General features: G+C 52.3%; 3 protein-coding genes across 4 annotated transcripts; 2 read left to right on the plus strand and 1 right to left on the minus strand.

Annotated features, from left to right (window-relative positions):
- Positions 1-120: 120 nt before the first annotated feature.
- ATP5PB (ATP synthase peripheral stalk-membrane subunit b) lies at positions 121-2,932 on the plus strand. Its single transcript, XM_063177796.1, has 7 exons — positions 121-163; positions 265-307; positions 748-893; positions 1,371-1,534; positions 2,011-2,136; positions 2,283-2,462; positions 2,776-2,932. The coding sequence occupies exons 1-7, from the start codon at positions 136-138 to the stop codon at positions 2,854-2,856; spliced, it is 768 nt and encodes a 255-aa protein (XP_063033866.1). The 5' UTR covers positions 121-135; the 3' UTR covers positions 2,857-2,932.
- A 153-nt stretch (positions 2,933-3,085) lies between these two features.
- LOC134430226 (transmembrane protein C1orf162 homolog) lies at positions 3,086-7,411 on the plus strand. 2 transcript variants are annotated; one of them, XM_063177797.1, is made up of 6 exons: positions 3,086-3,944; positions 4,622-4,684; positions 4,972-5,071; positions 5,378-5,466; positions 5,865-5,944; positions 6,372-7,411. In XM_063177797.1, the coding sequence occupies exons 2-6, from the start codon at positions 4,654-4,656 to the stop codon at positions 6,429-6,431; spliced, it is 360 nt and encodes a 119-aa protein (XP_063033867.1). In that variant the 5' UTR covers positions 3,086-3,944; positions 4,622-4,653; the 3' UTR covers positions 6,432-7,411. The 2 variants fall into 2 exon arrangements, with proteins under 2 accessions (XP_063033867.1, XP_063033868.1); XM_063177798.1 differs by having other exon boundaries at positions 3,086-4,684.
- On the minus strand, positions 7,388-9,895 carry ADORA3 (adenosine A3 receptor). The gene is made up of 2 exons (XM_063177795.1): positions 9,140-9,895; positions 7,388-8,308 (listed from the first exon to the last, which is right to left on the minus strand). The coding sequence occupies exons 1-2, from the start codon at positions 9,487-9,489 to the stop codon at positions 7,714-7,716; spliced, it is 945 nt and encodes a 314-aa protein (XP_063033865.1). The 5' UTR covers positions 9,490-9,895; the 3' UTR covers positions 7,388-7,713.
- Positions 9,896-14,281: the final 4,386 nt, after the last annotated feature.

Consider the following 14,281-nt stretch of genomic DNA (forward strand, 5'->3'; position numbering starts at 1 on the left):
CCCGCCCCGCCCGCGCTCTCGCGAGAGCCGCGCCGCCATCTCAGCGCCCGGCGGCGGCGGTCACGGACCGGGACGAGCTCGGCGCCGCCGCTCCTCCTGCCCCGCCGCTCCTCACAGCCCGCGCCGTGCCCTGCCATGCTGTCCCGCCTCGTCCTGCGCGCCGGTGAGCCCGGGCAGTGCCGCCCCCCGGGGGGAGCGGGTGGCGGGCGGGGGGTGCCGGCCGAGCCCTGCTCTGACGCGCTCTCTGCCCTCTTGTCCCCTCAGCCCCCGCCGCCCTCAGGGCGCTGCCGCCGCCCGTCGCCGTGGGGTGAGTACCGGGGGCACCGGCCGCGATTTGGGCTTAAACAGCGTCATTGTGGGGTTTTGTCTGGCGTTTTTCTCATTGTGTTGCGGGAGTGTGGAGCAGGGACGCTGGAAGGAGCTTGTGGAGGTTATCTAGTCCCACCCACTTGCGGGGGGAGGTGTGTCCAGGCAGTGCCTCCTTCTTCGAATCACGGACGGGTCTGGGGAGGAAAGGACCTTAAAGCTCATCCAGTTCCACCGCCTGCATGGACAGGGACACCTTCCACCAGAGCAGGGCCAGCCTGGCCTTGGGCACGGCCAGGGATGGGGCATCCTGTGCCCGGCCTCACCAGTTATTGCTTATTTCATTGGAAATGTGCTTGAGCCTCATCTAAGGGTGCTCTGGGGGACTTTCTGTCTATTTCTTTAATAAGAATTATAATTGAATGTTCTCCTTGTTCACAGGGTGTTGCACACCACAAGACCACTGCACACAACTCAGCAGAGTTTGGCTCCTGTGCCACCTCTGCCTGAGAAGGGAGGAGAAGTTCGTCATGGTTTGATTCCTGAGGAGTTTTTCCAGTTTCTCTACCCTAAAACAGGAGTGACAGGTTAATATAGACTTTTACCATTTTTAGCTATGTTTAATGTGGTTCTGTTCACTAGTTCTGGCTGCTGAAAAGGTAAAATATTACTCAAAATGAGTATTTTGCAGATGCAGGTTGTGAATAACAAGTCGCTGTAGAACTCCTGGCTCTAAATTTGACACCAATGGCTGAAAGAATTCCCTGAGCTTAATTTTATAGAAAGATTTAGTTGCCTGATTGTCCTTAAAAAATTTAAATTCTTCCTGTTTCTGAATGAGCAGAAGCAGCAGGTCCACGTCAGGTGCAAGCTGCTCCCACTTTTATTGAGATTTCTTGTGGCACCTTTGCTAAGTGGAATTGTGGCTCTGCTTTTTGTCCTGGTAAAATAGAACACTTCTTCCCTGACCTTGTGAGCCTTTAAAGTATCTGCTTCTTAGGTATTTGATTTTATTGGTGCTTGTTGTGCTTCATAGAAGTAGTGCTGCTTCATTTCTCCTGTAGGGCCCTACATGTTGGGCACTGGCCTCCTGCTCTACTTCCTTTCCAAGGAGATCTACGTGGTGAACCATGAGACAGCAGCAGCTGCCTGCATACTCTCAGTCCTCGTGTATGCCATCAAGAAGTTTGGGCCTGAGGTGGCAGCTTTTGCTGACAAACTTAACGAGGTAATGAAGAAACTGCAGTTTGACTTGGCAGCTGTTAGTGTGCAAAGGAAGGGTTTTGTTAAAGTACAGATGGCATCAGACTGCCAGAGGGCAGGGCTGGATGGGATGTTGGGCAGGAATTGTTCCCTGGGAGGGTGGCAGGCCCTGGCACAGGGTGCCCAGAGCAGCTGTGGCTGCCCCTGCATCCCTGGCAGTGCCCAAAGCCAGGCTGGACAGGGCTTGGAGCAGCCTGGGACAGTAGGAGGTGTCCCTGCCATGGCAGGGCTGGCACTGGATGGGATTTAAGCCCCTTGCAACCCAAACCAGTCTGGGATTCCATGACTGTTTGTGAGCCCTCGTTCTGCTCCGTTGGCATAACCTCAACCCTGGCCCAGGGCAGTTGGCACACAGGTTCTCACAGCTCAGTGCAGCATTAACTGCAGAACACTGGTTTTCCTTGCCTCTAAAGCATGGAGTCCTCTCTTTCTTTCCCGCAGGAGAAGATGGCCTCGGCTCTGGCCATGAAGAACGACACCATCCAGGCGCTGCAGACGGCCATCGAGGAGGAGAAGAAGGAGCAGTGGAGGGCCGAGGGCCGCAGTTACCTCTTCGATGCCAAACGGGTGAGCACTGCTGCGGTGCCAGGGCTGCCTGCCCTGCCGGGCCCCTGGCAGCCCTGCACACACACCGTGCTCCGTGCCAGCCTCCAGCCCCGTGTGCCGCTGCGCTCTGTGCCAGCCTCCAGCCCCCGTGTGCCGCTGTGTTGCAGAACAACATTGCGATGCTGCTGGAAGCCAACTACCGGGAGCGCCTGCTGACCGTGTACAACGAGGTGAAGAAGAGGCTGGACTACCAGGTGGCCCTGCAGAACCTGAAGCGGCAGAAGGAGCAGGACCACATGATCCAGTGGGTGGAGAAGAGCGTTGTTCAGAGCATCACACCTCAGCAGGTACTTGCTGGGGTTTACCTGCTTTACATTTTAGCCTGCACAAAGGTTTGCTGTTCAGGGATCCTGGCTCAGGAGGGAATGGGTGACCTTGGCCAGGGGTGGGACTGGAGCAGCTTTGAGGTCCCTTCCAACTCAAACCTTCTGGGATTCCAGGAATCTGTGCTTTAGTGGATGTGAATCTCTGACTTCATGAGCTATAACTGCATTCCTCTTAATCAGTAACTTACAGGTCTAAAAAGGTTTATCTAAAATGCACTTAAATGTTTATTTTCTTGTTGAAATGTCCCTGAAGGCTGTTTCCTGTCTCTTGCAGCAGAAGGAAAGCATTGCCAAGTGCATCCTGGACCTGAAGGCGCTGTCCAAGAGTGCCCAAGCAACTGTGCGAGCAGTCTGAGCCCACTGACATGTCCCAGTACCTCCTCTTGGATAGTGTATGACTCTAAAATACCATTAAACAGACAAAAAACCTCCTCTGCTGTCTTTTCAGTGCCTACCTGTCTGTTTGAAGTCACTGGATGGTCACAGCAGCCGCTACAGCTGGTTTGTGGTGGGGGATGAGTTGGAACCACAGTGTGTGAGATCCTGTTGGATTCCTGTTTGGTCAGGAACGCTTCCACAGATACAGAGAAAAATTCTGCTGCTGAATCTGATTCCCGAGTTAGAATTCTGGGTGATAGCTGCCCCAGATACCTGCTGCCTTGTACACACGTTCTAAAGTCAGGATGGTTTGTGCTCCCATTCACCTTGCTCTGGGCTGGGAGGGGCTCTGGGTGAACGTTCTTGTTCTCCAAAGGAGCTGGAAACTCCCTTTCACCATAAAGCCTTGTGACGTGTTGAAAGTCTGGGTTCTGGGGAAAGAGATGGGGCAGGAAATGTGTCAAAGGCTCCTGAAAAACGCCCTCAGCTGGCCATGTGTGTGCACTCAGTCTGAAGTGGGACATGGGCACGTTTATTCCAAAAGGGTTTTTCTGGACTTCCATCATTCTGTTCATTTTATGGGAAGCTTTTCCTTGAAGGAATTTGTTAAAACTCAAAAATCCCAGCAAAGCACCCACACAAATAAACTCCTGGTGTGTGTGCTGTGATTTATGGAGTCCACAAACCCAAGTGGGCAGACTGGGGCTGCCTGCAATCCCATTTCTCTGTGAGGTTAAGAAACAGTTTTCCTACATTTCCAGTACCGCAGTTCACCAGAATGGTGTTCTTTAGAGGCAAGAACCTGACTTCAGCCCAACCTAAGCTGAAGCTGCCTTCCTTTTTTAGACTAACAGTTCCAGAGAATGCAGGTGTCTTTCATGGTTTCCTGTTATTTGTCAATTTAAATAAAAAAGTGAAGTTGCTTAACTTCCACAATTGTGTAAGCCCACATCTGATTGACATTTGAGCTTTTAGCTCGTGTGACAGATTCTTCTCACACAGCAAGTGGTTAAAGTGGTGTGCTGACACTTGGGGAGGTTTCCAGCAGCACTTCCATGGTGGGAGGTAAGATGGAGCCGTATCATTTCTTGTTTCTTTTATTCTTGTACACTCTGTGAGGTTTGGTGTGGGAAACTGGGAGGTTTCATGGCTTGACTCCTCTGGAATGTGGCAACAATGGGATGCAGGAGGAAAAGTGGCAGCAGCAGAGAACGGGGTGTTTGTCTTCATGTTGTTGGAATATTTTCACATTGTTCACGATCCACAGTTTGCAAAGCATGTGGTGAGAAATGCCAGTGCAGGGGTTTTGTAGTGGAATATCTTTTAGAATCCCTATCTCCAAGATTCCACACACAAATTGGAGAAAGTTACTGTTCCTGCTCTGGTGGGAAAAGCCAATTTAACTTAAAAACATCAAGGGAGGAACTTTTCAAAGCTGCTTCTGATTATGAAAATGTTCATAGGGTTTTAACTGCTGCAAAAATAATTCTGTAGGTGCTTTTTAGTTATTCAATATCCTCAATTTTCTGGGTGGAGAAGGCGCTGTGCCCGGCAGGGAGCAGTGAATTCTGTGTACAGGAACAAGACACAGGGGCTGGTGCTGAGGAACTGCCAGGTTTGAGTGGCTTTGTGCCACTTCTACAAGATTTCCAAGAAATGGATAGAAACTAAGTCAAGTCTTTTGAGTTAGAAGAGGATAAGGAGTTTGTGTATATAAATATAACTCTCAGCCTTTCTTTCAGCTTCTCTTCCTGTCAGTTAATGCTCTGAGAAAATGGGAGGCTGGCCCTCAAGAGAAGATTCAGGTATTTTATATTTTAAGGAATTTCCTTAGCTGCAGTGTTGCTGACTGAGGTGGTGTCCTGCTCTGGGGGGGCTCAGCCCTGGGGGTGTTTGGGGAAGAGCTGCATGGCTGCCAGGGGCTGCCTGCCACAGTCACCATCTGAGCAGCAGAATTTTCCTGTCTGCTGGTTCCACTTTCAGACAGACTGCACAGACACAGCCCCCCGTGTGCTTCTAGTTGCTTGTAGTACTGCTGGAGAAATTTGCACATTCTAAAACAAGCTTGTGATTTTTTTTTTTTCTATTGCAGTTGTACAAGGACCCATTTGCCCTACTGTCCCTGTCCACACCACTGCCCACACCCCTACAGATGATTTCAGAGCTGCAGAAGTCAGATGTGGGATTAATAAGTAAATACTGCACCTTTCTTTCCTGATTTCAAACCCAGAGTTCCCTGAGACTGCAGCCTCCTGCTGCAAGGGAAGGGTTATATATCACATGTTTAACATCTTGGGGGGTTAAGTTTGGTTAGAATTGCCTGCTCTGTGCACTGGATGGGTGTTCCTAGAGGTGCTCAGTGCAGACACACACGTTAGTCTCATTGGGCTGGGGATAAATGTTACACTCCATAATGTCTGGTGAATTTGAGCACTGCTGGTGCTTCAATCCCTCTGCTGAAACTGAGGATTCTGACACTATTTCCTGTGTATCAACAGCTATGAAATACTGTACATGTCACTGGCCTTCGTCTCTGGCGTCCTCCTGACTGTCCTGGTTTTTGCAATCATCTTCCTCGTCAGGAAAAGTGAGTGACACACTCGAGGGCATAGCAGCAGACAGATGGTGGCTGCAGAAGTTACTTGGAAAGTGGCTCAAATAATGTCTGCCTTGAATGATTGTGTGTTGGTGAACAGCTCACCCCTGGCAGTAACTCCTCACGAATTGTCCCAGTGGTGTTTTCAGGAAAGAATTCACTTTGCCACTGATGAGTTCTGGGGGTTTCTGTTGGCTGTGGGCTTTTCTCATCCTAATCCTGGCTGCACTGAATTCATCCTGGCCACTTCCAGCAGGTGGGCAGGGACTGGGCAGCCCAAAGTGCCACTTTGCTGTGCAGGTGTGTGCCAGAGGTTACACATAACCTGTCTGTCACCCTCTGCAGCCTCCCTTGCAAACACCTGAGACTGAGATCCCTTTCCTTCCTAGGGTCTAAAAGATGCCACCAAAATTTACAAGAGGAAACTTTCTCCCAGATGGCAGCTGAAGAATCTGTTAGGAACACCCAGGTAAATGTCACAACTGTCATTTTAATGCTTCTTGCAGATATTTCACATTCTTGATAGTGTGGTAAATATTAATTTGGGGTGGGAGGGAGAAAAGTCATGTCTGAGACTCAACTGTTATTCAGCAGCTCTGTTGACAACTTTAGGGGTTCTGGGGCTCAACCACTGATGAGGCAGCTTAGGAGAAATCTTTTTAAAGGGGGAGCATGTCTGCAGTTTTCCTCCGTGATATGAATTCTTTGGAAGCCCCTAAAGGAGACTTTACCCTGAGCCTACTGGCCTGTGGGATGAACCAGCATTTAGCAATTTCCCATGCATGACAGGCTGCTAATGGGATGTGGTGTTGAGGACAAGTCACAAGTGGGAAATCCCTGCTGACATGCGGTGTTCATGCAACCTCTAACGTCTGTGGCTTCTCTCACATCCCCAGAATGAAGTGACCTACAGCACTCTGGTCTTCCAGCGGGGCAGGACACCACTGCCTGTGTGATGAGGAAGCTCCAAATGGAATAAAAACAATCCCACTTTCTGGATATCAAAAGCCACGAGGATGTTACACCGAGGGAATGCCCTGGGAATGCCCCCATGCCCTCTGTAACACAGCTCTTTTTGTAGTTACAACAGGAAATTGTCTCCTGTTCAAACTGGCTGCCAACGGCTGTGGGCAAATGGAGAGTTTCGATACAGGATTTCCTCATCTGTAGAAATCTCCCTGCCTTGTAAAGTTTCCGTTTGTGAGAACCACCAGAGAGACGTGAGAAATGAAAATGTTTCTCTGCATCTATCCATATCTGTGCCCTTGTGTTTCCCTTTTCTGTCACCAACTCCAACATTTTCTGTTGTTTTTTTTTTTTTTTTGATTGCCAAGTGTTCTGCTTAGTTATTTTCTGTTATTGAAGTGATGATCATGAAACGTTTGGATGCAAATCTGTGCTTCCTGGTTGGCTCCCATGAAGGAAACGCACAATCAGAGAGTGACAACCAAAATCGCCGGGAATGTTCACGCAGGTGTTTTCCCCACGGTGTTCTAAGTGCGGTGTGAAAATCGTTCCCTGTGCATGGTGGGGATGGCATTCCTGGGCTGGCAGTGTCAGAGCAGGGCTGGAGGTGCCACCTGATGGCAGCAGCAGCCTGGGCTGGGGCTGCCGGGGTGCCCTGCGCTGCTCCAGCCCCGCACACCCAGCAGGGCTCCTGCTCCGTTATTTGAAGATGGAGAAAGAAAAGAGCCTGGCCTTTAACAACCTCTTTTCAGTCTGACCCACGTTCCCTAACCGTGGGCAGTGCCAGCTGTGGTGTAACTATTGCTGCCACTTCTGAGCCATCCCAGGCAGGACATCGACTGGAACTGAGCAGGGTTTTTTGGTCATGGGAGGACTCAGCAGGCAGAATTAATATAAAATCCATCTACTGTTTATTATTACTCATGAAAACATGACAACTGGCTGAAGCACAAGCTGGTCAGACTCAAGTTTAGTCTGGATGGACAGACAAGAATGGCCAGTGAGCTTGTGAGCTGCTGGATTATGAACAGCAAAGAACACATCTTATCTTTCAATCAACTCATCCAATCCTTGTGTTAAAAAACCCAAAACCCCCAACCAGAAAAAGTTTCCATCTTCTGTGTTTAGAAATTATATTATATAGAGGCATATATTCACATGGAGCTTTAGAGCAGCCTCAGACCCAGCGGTTGCTGCATTTCCCAGGAGTTTCTTGGCAAAGCCAGGCGCTTTATCAATGCTCTGGTGCTCAATGGCTGCTTCAGCCTCTGTTTATGACTCTGGGTCTGTTGTTTGCTCTGCAAGAGCTGGCTCTGGTTTTTTGCACAGGATGTAGGTCCTTAAAATGAAAAGGTATGTGGTTCTGAACTTCTTTATCTTGTAGGCATAGACAATGGGGTTCATGACTGAGTTGGCATGGGATAAGAGGATCGCCAAGTAAACCAAATATGGGGGGATCTGAGAGTCAGGGTGAAAATAGAAAACACAGTTTATAGTGCACAGAGGCAGCCAGGAGATTGCAAACAGGAGGAGGACAAGGGCAAGAGACTTGGCTGTCCTGAACTCGTGGCCATAGAAAGCCCCAGCCCCTCTGACTCCTTGGCTGAGCTTGGTGCGGATGATGTGGAAGATCTCGGCATACAGAGCACACATGATGAGCAGGGGCACGAGGGTCCACAGGAAGAAGCAGAAATACACCATGTAATCCATCCTCATCACGGAGATGAACCTGCAGCGGAGGAAGCTGGAGCTCCTGGGGCCTGCCTTGTTCCAGCCAAACATGGGGACCAGCCCTCCCAGCAGGGACAGGCACCAGCACAGCCCCAGGGCCCACCAAACTCTCCTCTCTGTGGTGATTGTTTTATATCTGTAGGGGAAGAAATCCCAGGTCATGTTAAAGAGAAGCATTTCAAGGTAGTTAAGGATGAGCTCACCTGTTCAGGTACTGCAGGAACCCAAATTTTATCTTGACACAAGCCCCACCTCCTCATTTGAAGCAGTGACTTTGCAGCATCAGCAGGAACTGTACTTAAGTTCCCTTGTTTAAAATTGGATGTTTAACCTATTTTATTTCTTGTTTCATTATGATCCTAGTTCTCCTCTTGCCAGGATATTGCTTTGCTGTGCTTGGAAGTCCAATCTCATTTCTTGGCTTCCTTGGGTGTACCTTCCTCTTTTTATTTGGCTTATGCCATTTGTAGGGAAAATTAATTCTACAGCTCCACAGGTCCTTTGCCATTATAAAACATGACTTCTTGGATGCTTGAGGTTATGCTTTGCTTTTCTAGCTTGTGTACTTTTCATTTAAATGTAAACAGGGAGTGAGACCAATTAACGCTGAGTTAACTGTTAATAAGTTTGTTACCACTTTTGTATTTTCAGCAAATACTAAAAGGAATTTTATTTAAAAGATAAGCCTCAGAAGCCTAAAAAAAAACCCTATAACACACTCAGCATCCTGTGTGATTACCAAAAGTGCTGAAAATATAACACTCTGCCCACAGATGCATCCTGTGACCGCACTCTGATCGGGGATAACAGGGCTGAGATGGTTATCCAGCTCATGAGAAACTGCTCCTTGAGCACCCCCAGCTCTCTGGAAAGCCCATCCCAGGTGGGCTCTGAGGCACAAGCATCCATTTCACAGCAATGGGAGGTTGGGAAGGAGGGCGGAGGATCCAGGGTGGGGCAGCCTCACCTGGTGGGCAGCTTGACGCGCTGGTACCTGTCGATGGCGATGGCCAGCAGGGACAGGATGGAGGCGTTGCTGAACACCAGCATCAGGCAGCACATGAAGAGGCAGCCGTAGGTGGGCATGGCCGTGCCCAGGCTCACCACGATGGCCAGGGGCATCACCAGCAGCCCCATGGCGGCGTCGGCCAGCGCCAGGGAGGCGATGAAATAGAGCGTGGTGTTGTGGAAAGCCGCGTTCAGCCGCACTGCCCAGATCACCAGGGCGTTGCCCAGCGTGGCACACAGGGCCAGCAGGCACTCGGTGCCGATGTAGATCCCGTCCAGGCTGCTCAGGGCCAGGCTGCTGTTGGGCATCCCGGGCTCCGCGGCTGCAGCACCGTGACAGCATCGACGGCCACGCTGGGATCCTGGGGCTGCGCTCGCCCGTTCCGGGGCTCTGACAGACACCCACACCTCCGTGCTATCTCATGGCCTCAGCACTCGGGCAGCAAATCAGATATCTGCTGCTATCTCAGCACCAGGAGCTGTTCCCCTCTCTGCAGACCCCTCTGGAGCTCACTGCATCCCTCCAGCAGCCTCAAGCCAGCACGGTGCCTTGGGAAGCCGTGTGGAAGGGAGAACTGTCCTCCCACAGTCCTTACCAGCAGCTTATAAAGAAATCGTTCCGCAGGTTCCTCTTTCAAGCCCCTTTGGAGGTGCAAAAGTGGCAACAGCAGTTGGCTGCAAAGAGGCCGCTTATCAGTGCAGCTTCATCTCGCTGTCACTGTCACGCTGCTCAGGCACTTATCAGTGCAGTGAATCTGTCCCTCACTGTCAGTCACTCTGAGGCAGCTCGGGGATGCAGTGACTGTCCCTCACTGTCACACTGAGGCAGCTCAGCTGCGGGGTGGTGAAGGGGCTGCATTTGAAAACCACAGGATGAAGGTAAGGACCAGGAGAAGTCACTCTGCTGCTACCAACATGGGGAAAACAGACTTGACCCGGGGAAAAATTAATTCCCAATCAAATCAGAGCAGGAAAACGAGAAAGAAAGGCAAGTTGCTGAGGCAGAGGGCAGGTGCTGCAGCAGAGGCTCCTCCCTGGCCTGGCTGGACAGGGCAGCCGGAGCTGGAGCCAGAGGATGGAGCAGCCCCTGCCCAGGGGCTCACGGATCTGCTCCTGCGGCTCGGATTTAACAGCTCTGCCTCTGCCCGTGCCCTTCCCTCCAAGGCAGGTGCTTTTCCGTGGGGACAATGTGTGCGAGGGCGATGCCACCGAGCCCAGCTGGGGCCGGATCGGGGGTTCCAGCCAGCACCCCCGGTTCCCTCCAGGTTCCTGCCGCTCTGATCCTCCTCAGGTGCTTCCTCAGCAGGCAGCATCTGTTTCCTGTGCTCACCCTGTGCTAACAGAGCCCCGCTGCGGTGACTCCTGCGTCCCCGCAGGAGGGTGAGCCGTGCCCTCTGCTGTCCTGGCACGGGCAGGGCTCTCCCTGTGCCCTGGGGTGCAGCATCCCTGGGGCAGCAGGCAGAGGGTTGGGGCAGGCTGGGGCTCCAAGGTCGGGGCTCCAAGGCTGGGGCTCCAAAGTTGGGGCTCCAAGGTTGGGGCTCCGAAGTTGGGGTCCCAAGGTTGGAGTTCCAAGGTTGGGGTTCCAAGGCTGGGATTCCAAGGTTGGGGCTCCAGAGTTGGGGTTCCAAGGTTGGAGTTCCAAGGTTGGGGTTCCAAGGTCGGGGCTCCAAGGTTGGGGTTCCAAGGCTGGGATTCCAAGGTTGGGGCTCCAGAGTTGGGGTTCCAAGGTTGGAGTTCCAAGGTTGGGGTTCCAAGGTTGGGGTTCCAAGGTTGGGGCTCCAGGGTTGGGGTTCCAAGGTCGGGGCTCCAAGGGGTGTTTTTGTTATCCATTGACGTGGCTCCGTGCCGGGCAGGTTGGGATTGGGAGAGTGCCGGGGATGTCACCCTGAGATGGGGTTAAAGCTCTCGGATCCTCAGCCCTCGATGGTTTTGCCATTTAAAGGCTGAGCTCGGTTCTTGGATGGCTCCAGCGAAAGGCTTCCAGCTCCTCCCGAGGGATCCTCCTACATCCTGGTGAGATAAGGATCAGGAAGGGAAGGTCTCTGCAACCTCAGCTGCGGCTTTGAGCCCAGATTCCCTTTTCACTCCGGGGGTGGAGGGGAGGAGAACAAATTCGCTAGGAAAAAAATCATGTCTAAGTGACACAGGGAAAAAAAAATGTCCCACAACAATGATCTTATCCTGTGAGTCAACAACAGCCACATCTGCCTTTGTTCTGGGGGGCTTTGGGGCGCTGGGGGGAGCACAGGGCAGCCTCTCCAGGCTGGGAGGCAGAGGGAGGATGTGAGTGTGGGGCACAGCCCCAGCTGGGTGGCTGTGGGCTGCTGGATCACAAACGGAATGAGAGGCTGGAGCCTGGCATGGGCGACAGCGTCCTGTCACTGTGCCTCAGTTTCCCCATCATGGTACAAGGAGGGTTAATCTGGTCTACACAACCTTGGGAAGGGCTGGACAGGAGCAGAACAGTTTGGGTTTCCCTCTGAAATTCCCCATTTGGGATTTTTCCCCCTGTCTCTCCAATGGGGGCACAGTGGTGTTGGAAAACCGCTGCTGGTTTTTCTCACAGATGCACAAACCTGAAGGAAGCCTTCCTCTGGCACACAGAGCTGTGCTGAAAGGCAGAGTTCACTGTCCTTAGAACGCAGGGCTGGTTCCAAAGATGATTTCAGCTGCTGTCAAGAGCAAATTGTCAGAGGAGAATCAGATCTGGAAAGCTCTTCCCTTCCACATCCCATTCCCTGAGTCTGAGCCGTGCTGGGCTCGGCTTCTCTGGAGGATTTGGTCCCAAAGCCCCAGAGCTGGAGGGAGCTGCGTTTGCTGCTCCTGCTGAGTCCCCGTGAGAGGAGCTGGGGCTGCCAAACCAGTACAGCCCAGTGCCTTTGCTGGGAGGGATGCCACCCTGCTCCCACGGCTGCCCTGGAGCCCCAGCTGCAAACAGGGCAGGGGTGCAGGACAGGGGCTTGGACTGCTTAAACTCTGGTGTGTTTTAAAGTTAACTGCGCTGTAACTGGAGTTTTAGGGTTCTCTCGGGGTGTGGCTGTGGGCTGGGCTGGCACAGGGCCCTGTTTGATGCCAGCCCCTCTGTGCACAGGCAGATCCGTGCCAGCCTAGGGAGCAGCAGCGTGCCAGGGTTATCCTGCCCTTCCTTCCCAGGACAGGGGGCAGCCCTGGGTCACTGGGGACTGCCTGGAATGTTCCATTCCCAGAGCTGCCCTCCCAGCCTGGGGCTGAGCCGTGCAGAACCATGCAGAGCCATGCAGAGCCATGCAGAACTGTGCAGAGCCATGCAGAGCCGTGCAGAGCCATGCAGAACCATGCAGAGCCATGCAGAACTGTGCAGAGCCATGCAGAGCCGTGCAGAGCCATGCAGAACTGTGCAGAGCCATGCAGAGCCATGCAGAACTGTGCAGAGCCACCTCCTGCGTGTGAGGGGAGGACATCACCTGGCTTTGTGTCCCACAGCCCCTGCCCAGCCCTGCCAACCACAGCAGATCCAGGACCCCACTGCACAGCACACACCTTCCCATCCTCGCTCTTCCTCACAGCCTGGTTTACAAGTCCATGGGAATGGCATACAGTAAATCCTGGGAGATGGAAGGGAGCTCGGGGCTGGCAGGAGGCTCTTTAGAGAGGCTCCATTTGCACAAATTGTCTGGCTGACAGCAGAGAAACTGTTCTGACATTTTATAAACTCTTGCGCTGATAATTTTGCATCTCAGTGCAGCAGGGCTGGGGGAGGCAGGACGGGGTGAAACAGCAACGCCCAGGCCCTGAGCTCCCTTCCCAGCTCTCATTTCTGAGCACCAGGAAAGTGTTTAACTGCACAGCACTGCAAAGGCAGCCTCGCTCTGAAGAGACAGGGAGGAAAGGCCATTGTCTCACCGATGAGCATCCTCAGGAGGGCACAGCTCACCTGGCACAGGCAGCACCCACTGCCGCTGCCCTGCCTGTCCCAGGGGCTCTAAAACCCACTTAGCAGCTTCTCCAAAGCAGTTTGCCTCCAACAAGGCTTGGCTGGACACTGCCAGGAATCAGCTCTGTCACCTACAGTAAATATATGTGCTTCGTACAGGGTCACTGAGTTACTCTGAATTTCGAGTGTTTGGTGGCATCTCAGGCCACAAATGTCCCAGATTAAATGAATAGGTAGTTCCTGTTTCCAAGGTATTTCCTCAGATTTTGGGTCATCCTGTGCAGGGCCAGGAGCTGGATTGGTGATCCCTGTGGGTCCCTCCCAGCTCAGGATATTCTATGATTCTATGAATATCTGTTGTAATTTATTTATGAATCATGACTCACTCTCTGACTGGCATTCGTGGACTAATTCATCACTGCCAGCATGACTGGGGGGGAGAGCTTATATTTCCTCTGGATATCTTTTAAGTGCTTTTTTCCTGCCTTTATTTCCCTAATCAAAGCCAGCCCTTATTTATAGCGCTGCCGTTTCTGTCCGGGTAAGCCCGGCGTGGCCCCAATGGCTTAACAGGATTTATTTACCCAGCCTAACCCAGGCAATGAATGGGGATTTGGCCCTGTGGCTGCTCTAATCCCCTGGGAGGTGGGAGCTGAGGATTTCCCCGAGGAGCTGCAATTCCAAATGGACAAACGAATCCCCGCGGGCCCTTGGGCAGGGGAAGGAGCTGCTGGCCCCAAAGCAGAGAGGAGAAAGGTCCCAGTGCCCACACTGAGCCCACACAGGCTCCCCCAGCCCGCTGCCTCTGCCCTGGGCTCAGTTCACGGTGTCTGAAGGGGCAGAGAAGGAAGGAGGGAGGCTCAGCCCACACCAAGGGCAGCCAGGAAAGCCTTTGGGCCCTCCTCGGATCAAGGATGGGCTGAACACAACCCATTTCCAGGGAAGAGCTCCTGAGAGGAGCCTGGGGTGTCCCCAGAGCTCGGCTCCACCACAGGAAGATGAGCTGGAGGCAGCCAGGCTCTGGGGCCAGGTTTGCCAGGGAAGCTCTCTAGGAAGGAAGCATTGTTTGTACCTTTTTATTTTTGATGTATGTATATTTGGATCCAACCTTTTCCATGATGGATGGCAGAAATCAAGGCCTCTTTTGTTCTGCAGCTAACTCAGAGATGGTTTTTGGTTCCTTACTGA

Source organism: Melospiza melodia, chromosome 28 (genome assembly GCF_035770615.1).
Source record: "Melospiza melodia melodia isolate bMelMel2 chromosome 28, bMelMel2.pri, whole genome shotgun sequence".
Taxonomy (NCBI): Eukaryota; Metazoa; Chordata; class Aves; order Passeriformes; family Passerellidae; genus Melospiza; species Melospiza melodia.

Coding starts and splice junctions, on each gene's coding strand:
- ATP5PB (XM_063177796.1), top strand. CDS start 136: ATGCTGTCCCGCCTCGTCCTGCGCGCCG. Junction 164..264: donor CCGCCTCGTCCTGCGCGCCG/GTGAGCCCGGGC, acceptor TTGTCCCCTCAG/CCCCCGCCGCCCTCAGGGCG. Junction 894..1,370: donor CCCTAAAACAGGAGTGACAG/GTTAATATAGAC, acceptor TTTCTCCTGTAG/GGCCCTACATGTTGGGCACT.
- LOC134430226 (XM_063177798.1), top strand. CDS start 4,654: ATGGGAGGCTGGCCCTCAAGAGAAGATTCAG. Junction 4,685..4,971: donor GCCCTCAAGAGAAGATTCAG/GTATTTTATATT, acceptor TTTCTATTGCAG/TTGTACAAGGACCCATTTGC. Junction 5,945..6,371: donor AATCTGTTAGGAACACCCAG/GTAAATGTCACA, acceptor TCACATCCCCAG/AATGAAGTGACCTACAGCAC.
- ADORA3 (XM_063177795.1), bottom strand. CDS start 9,489: ATGCCCAACAGCAGCCTGGCCCTGAGCAGCCTGGACGGGATCTACATC. Junction 8,309..9,139: donor CGCGTCAAGCTGCCCACCAG/GTGAGGCTGCCC, acceptor CTTCCCCTACAG/ATATAAAACAATCACCACAG.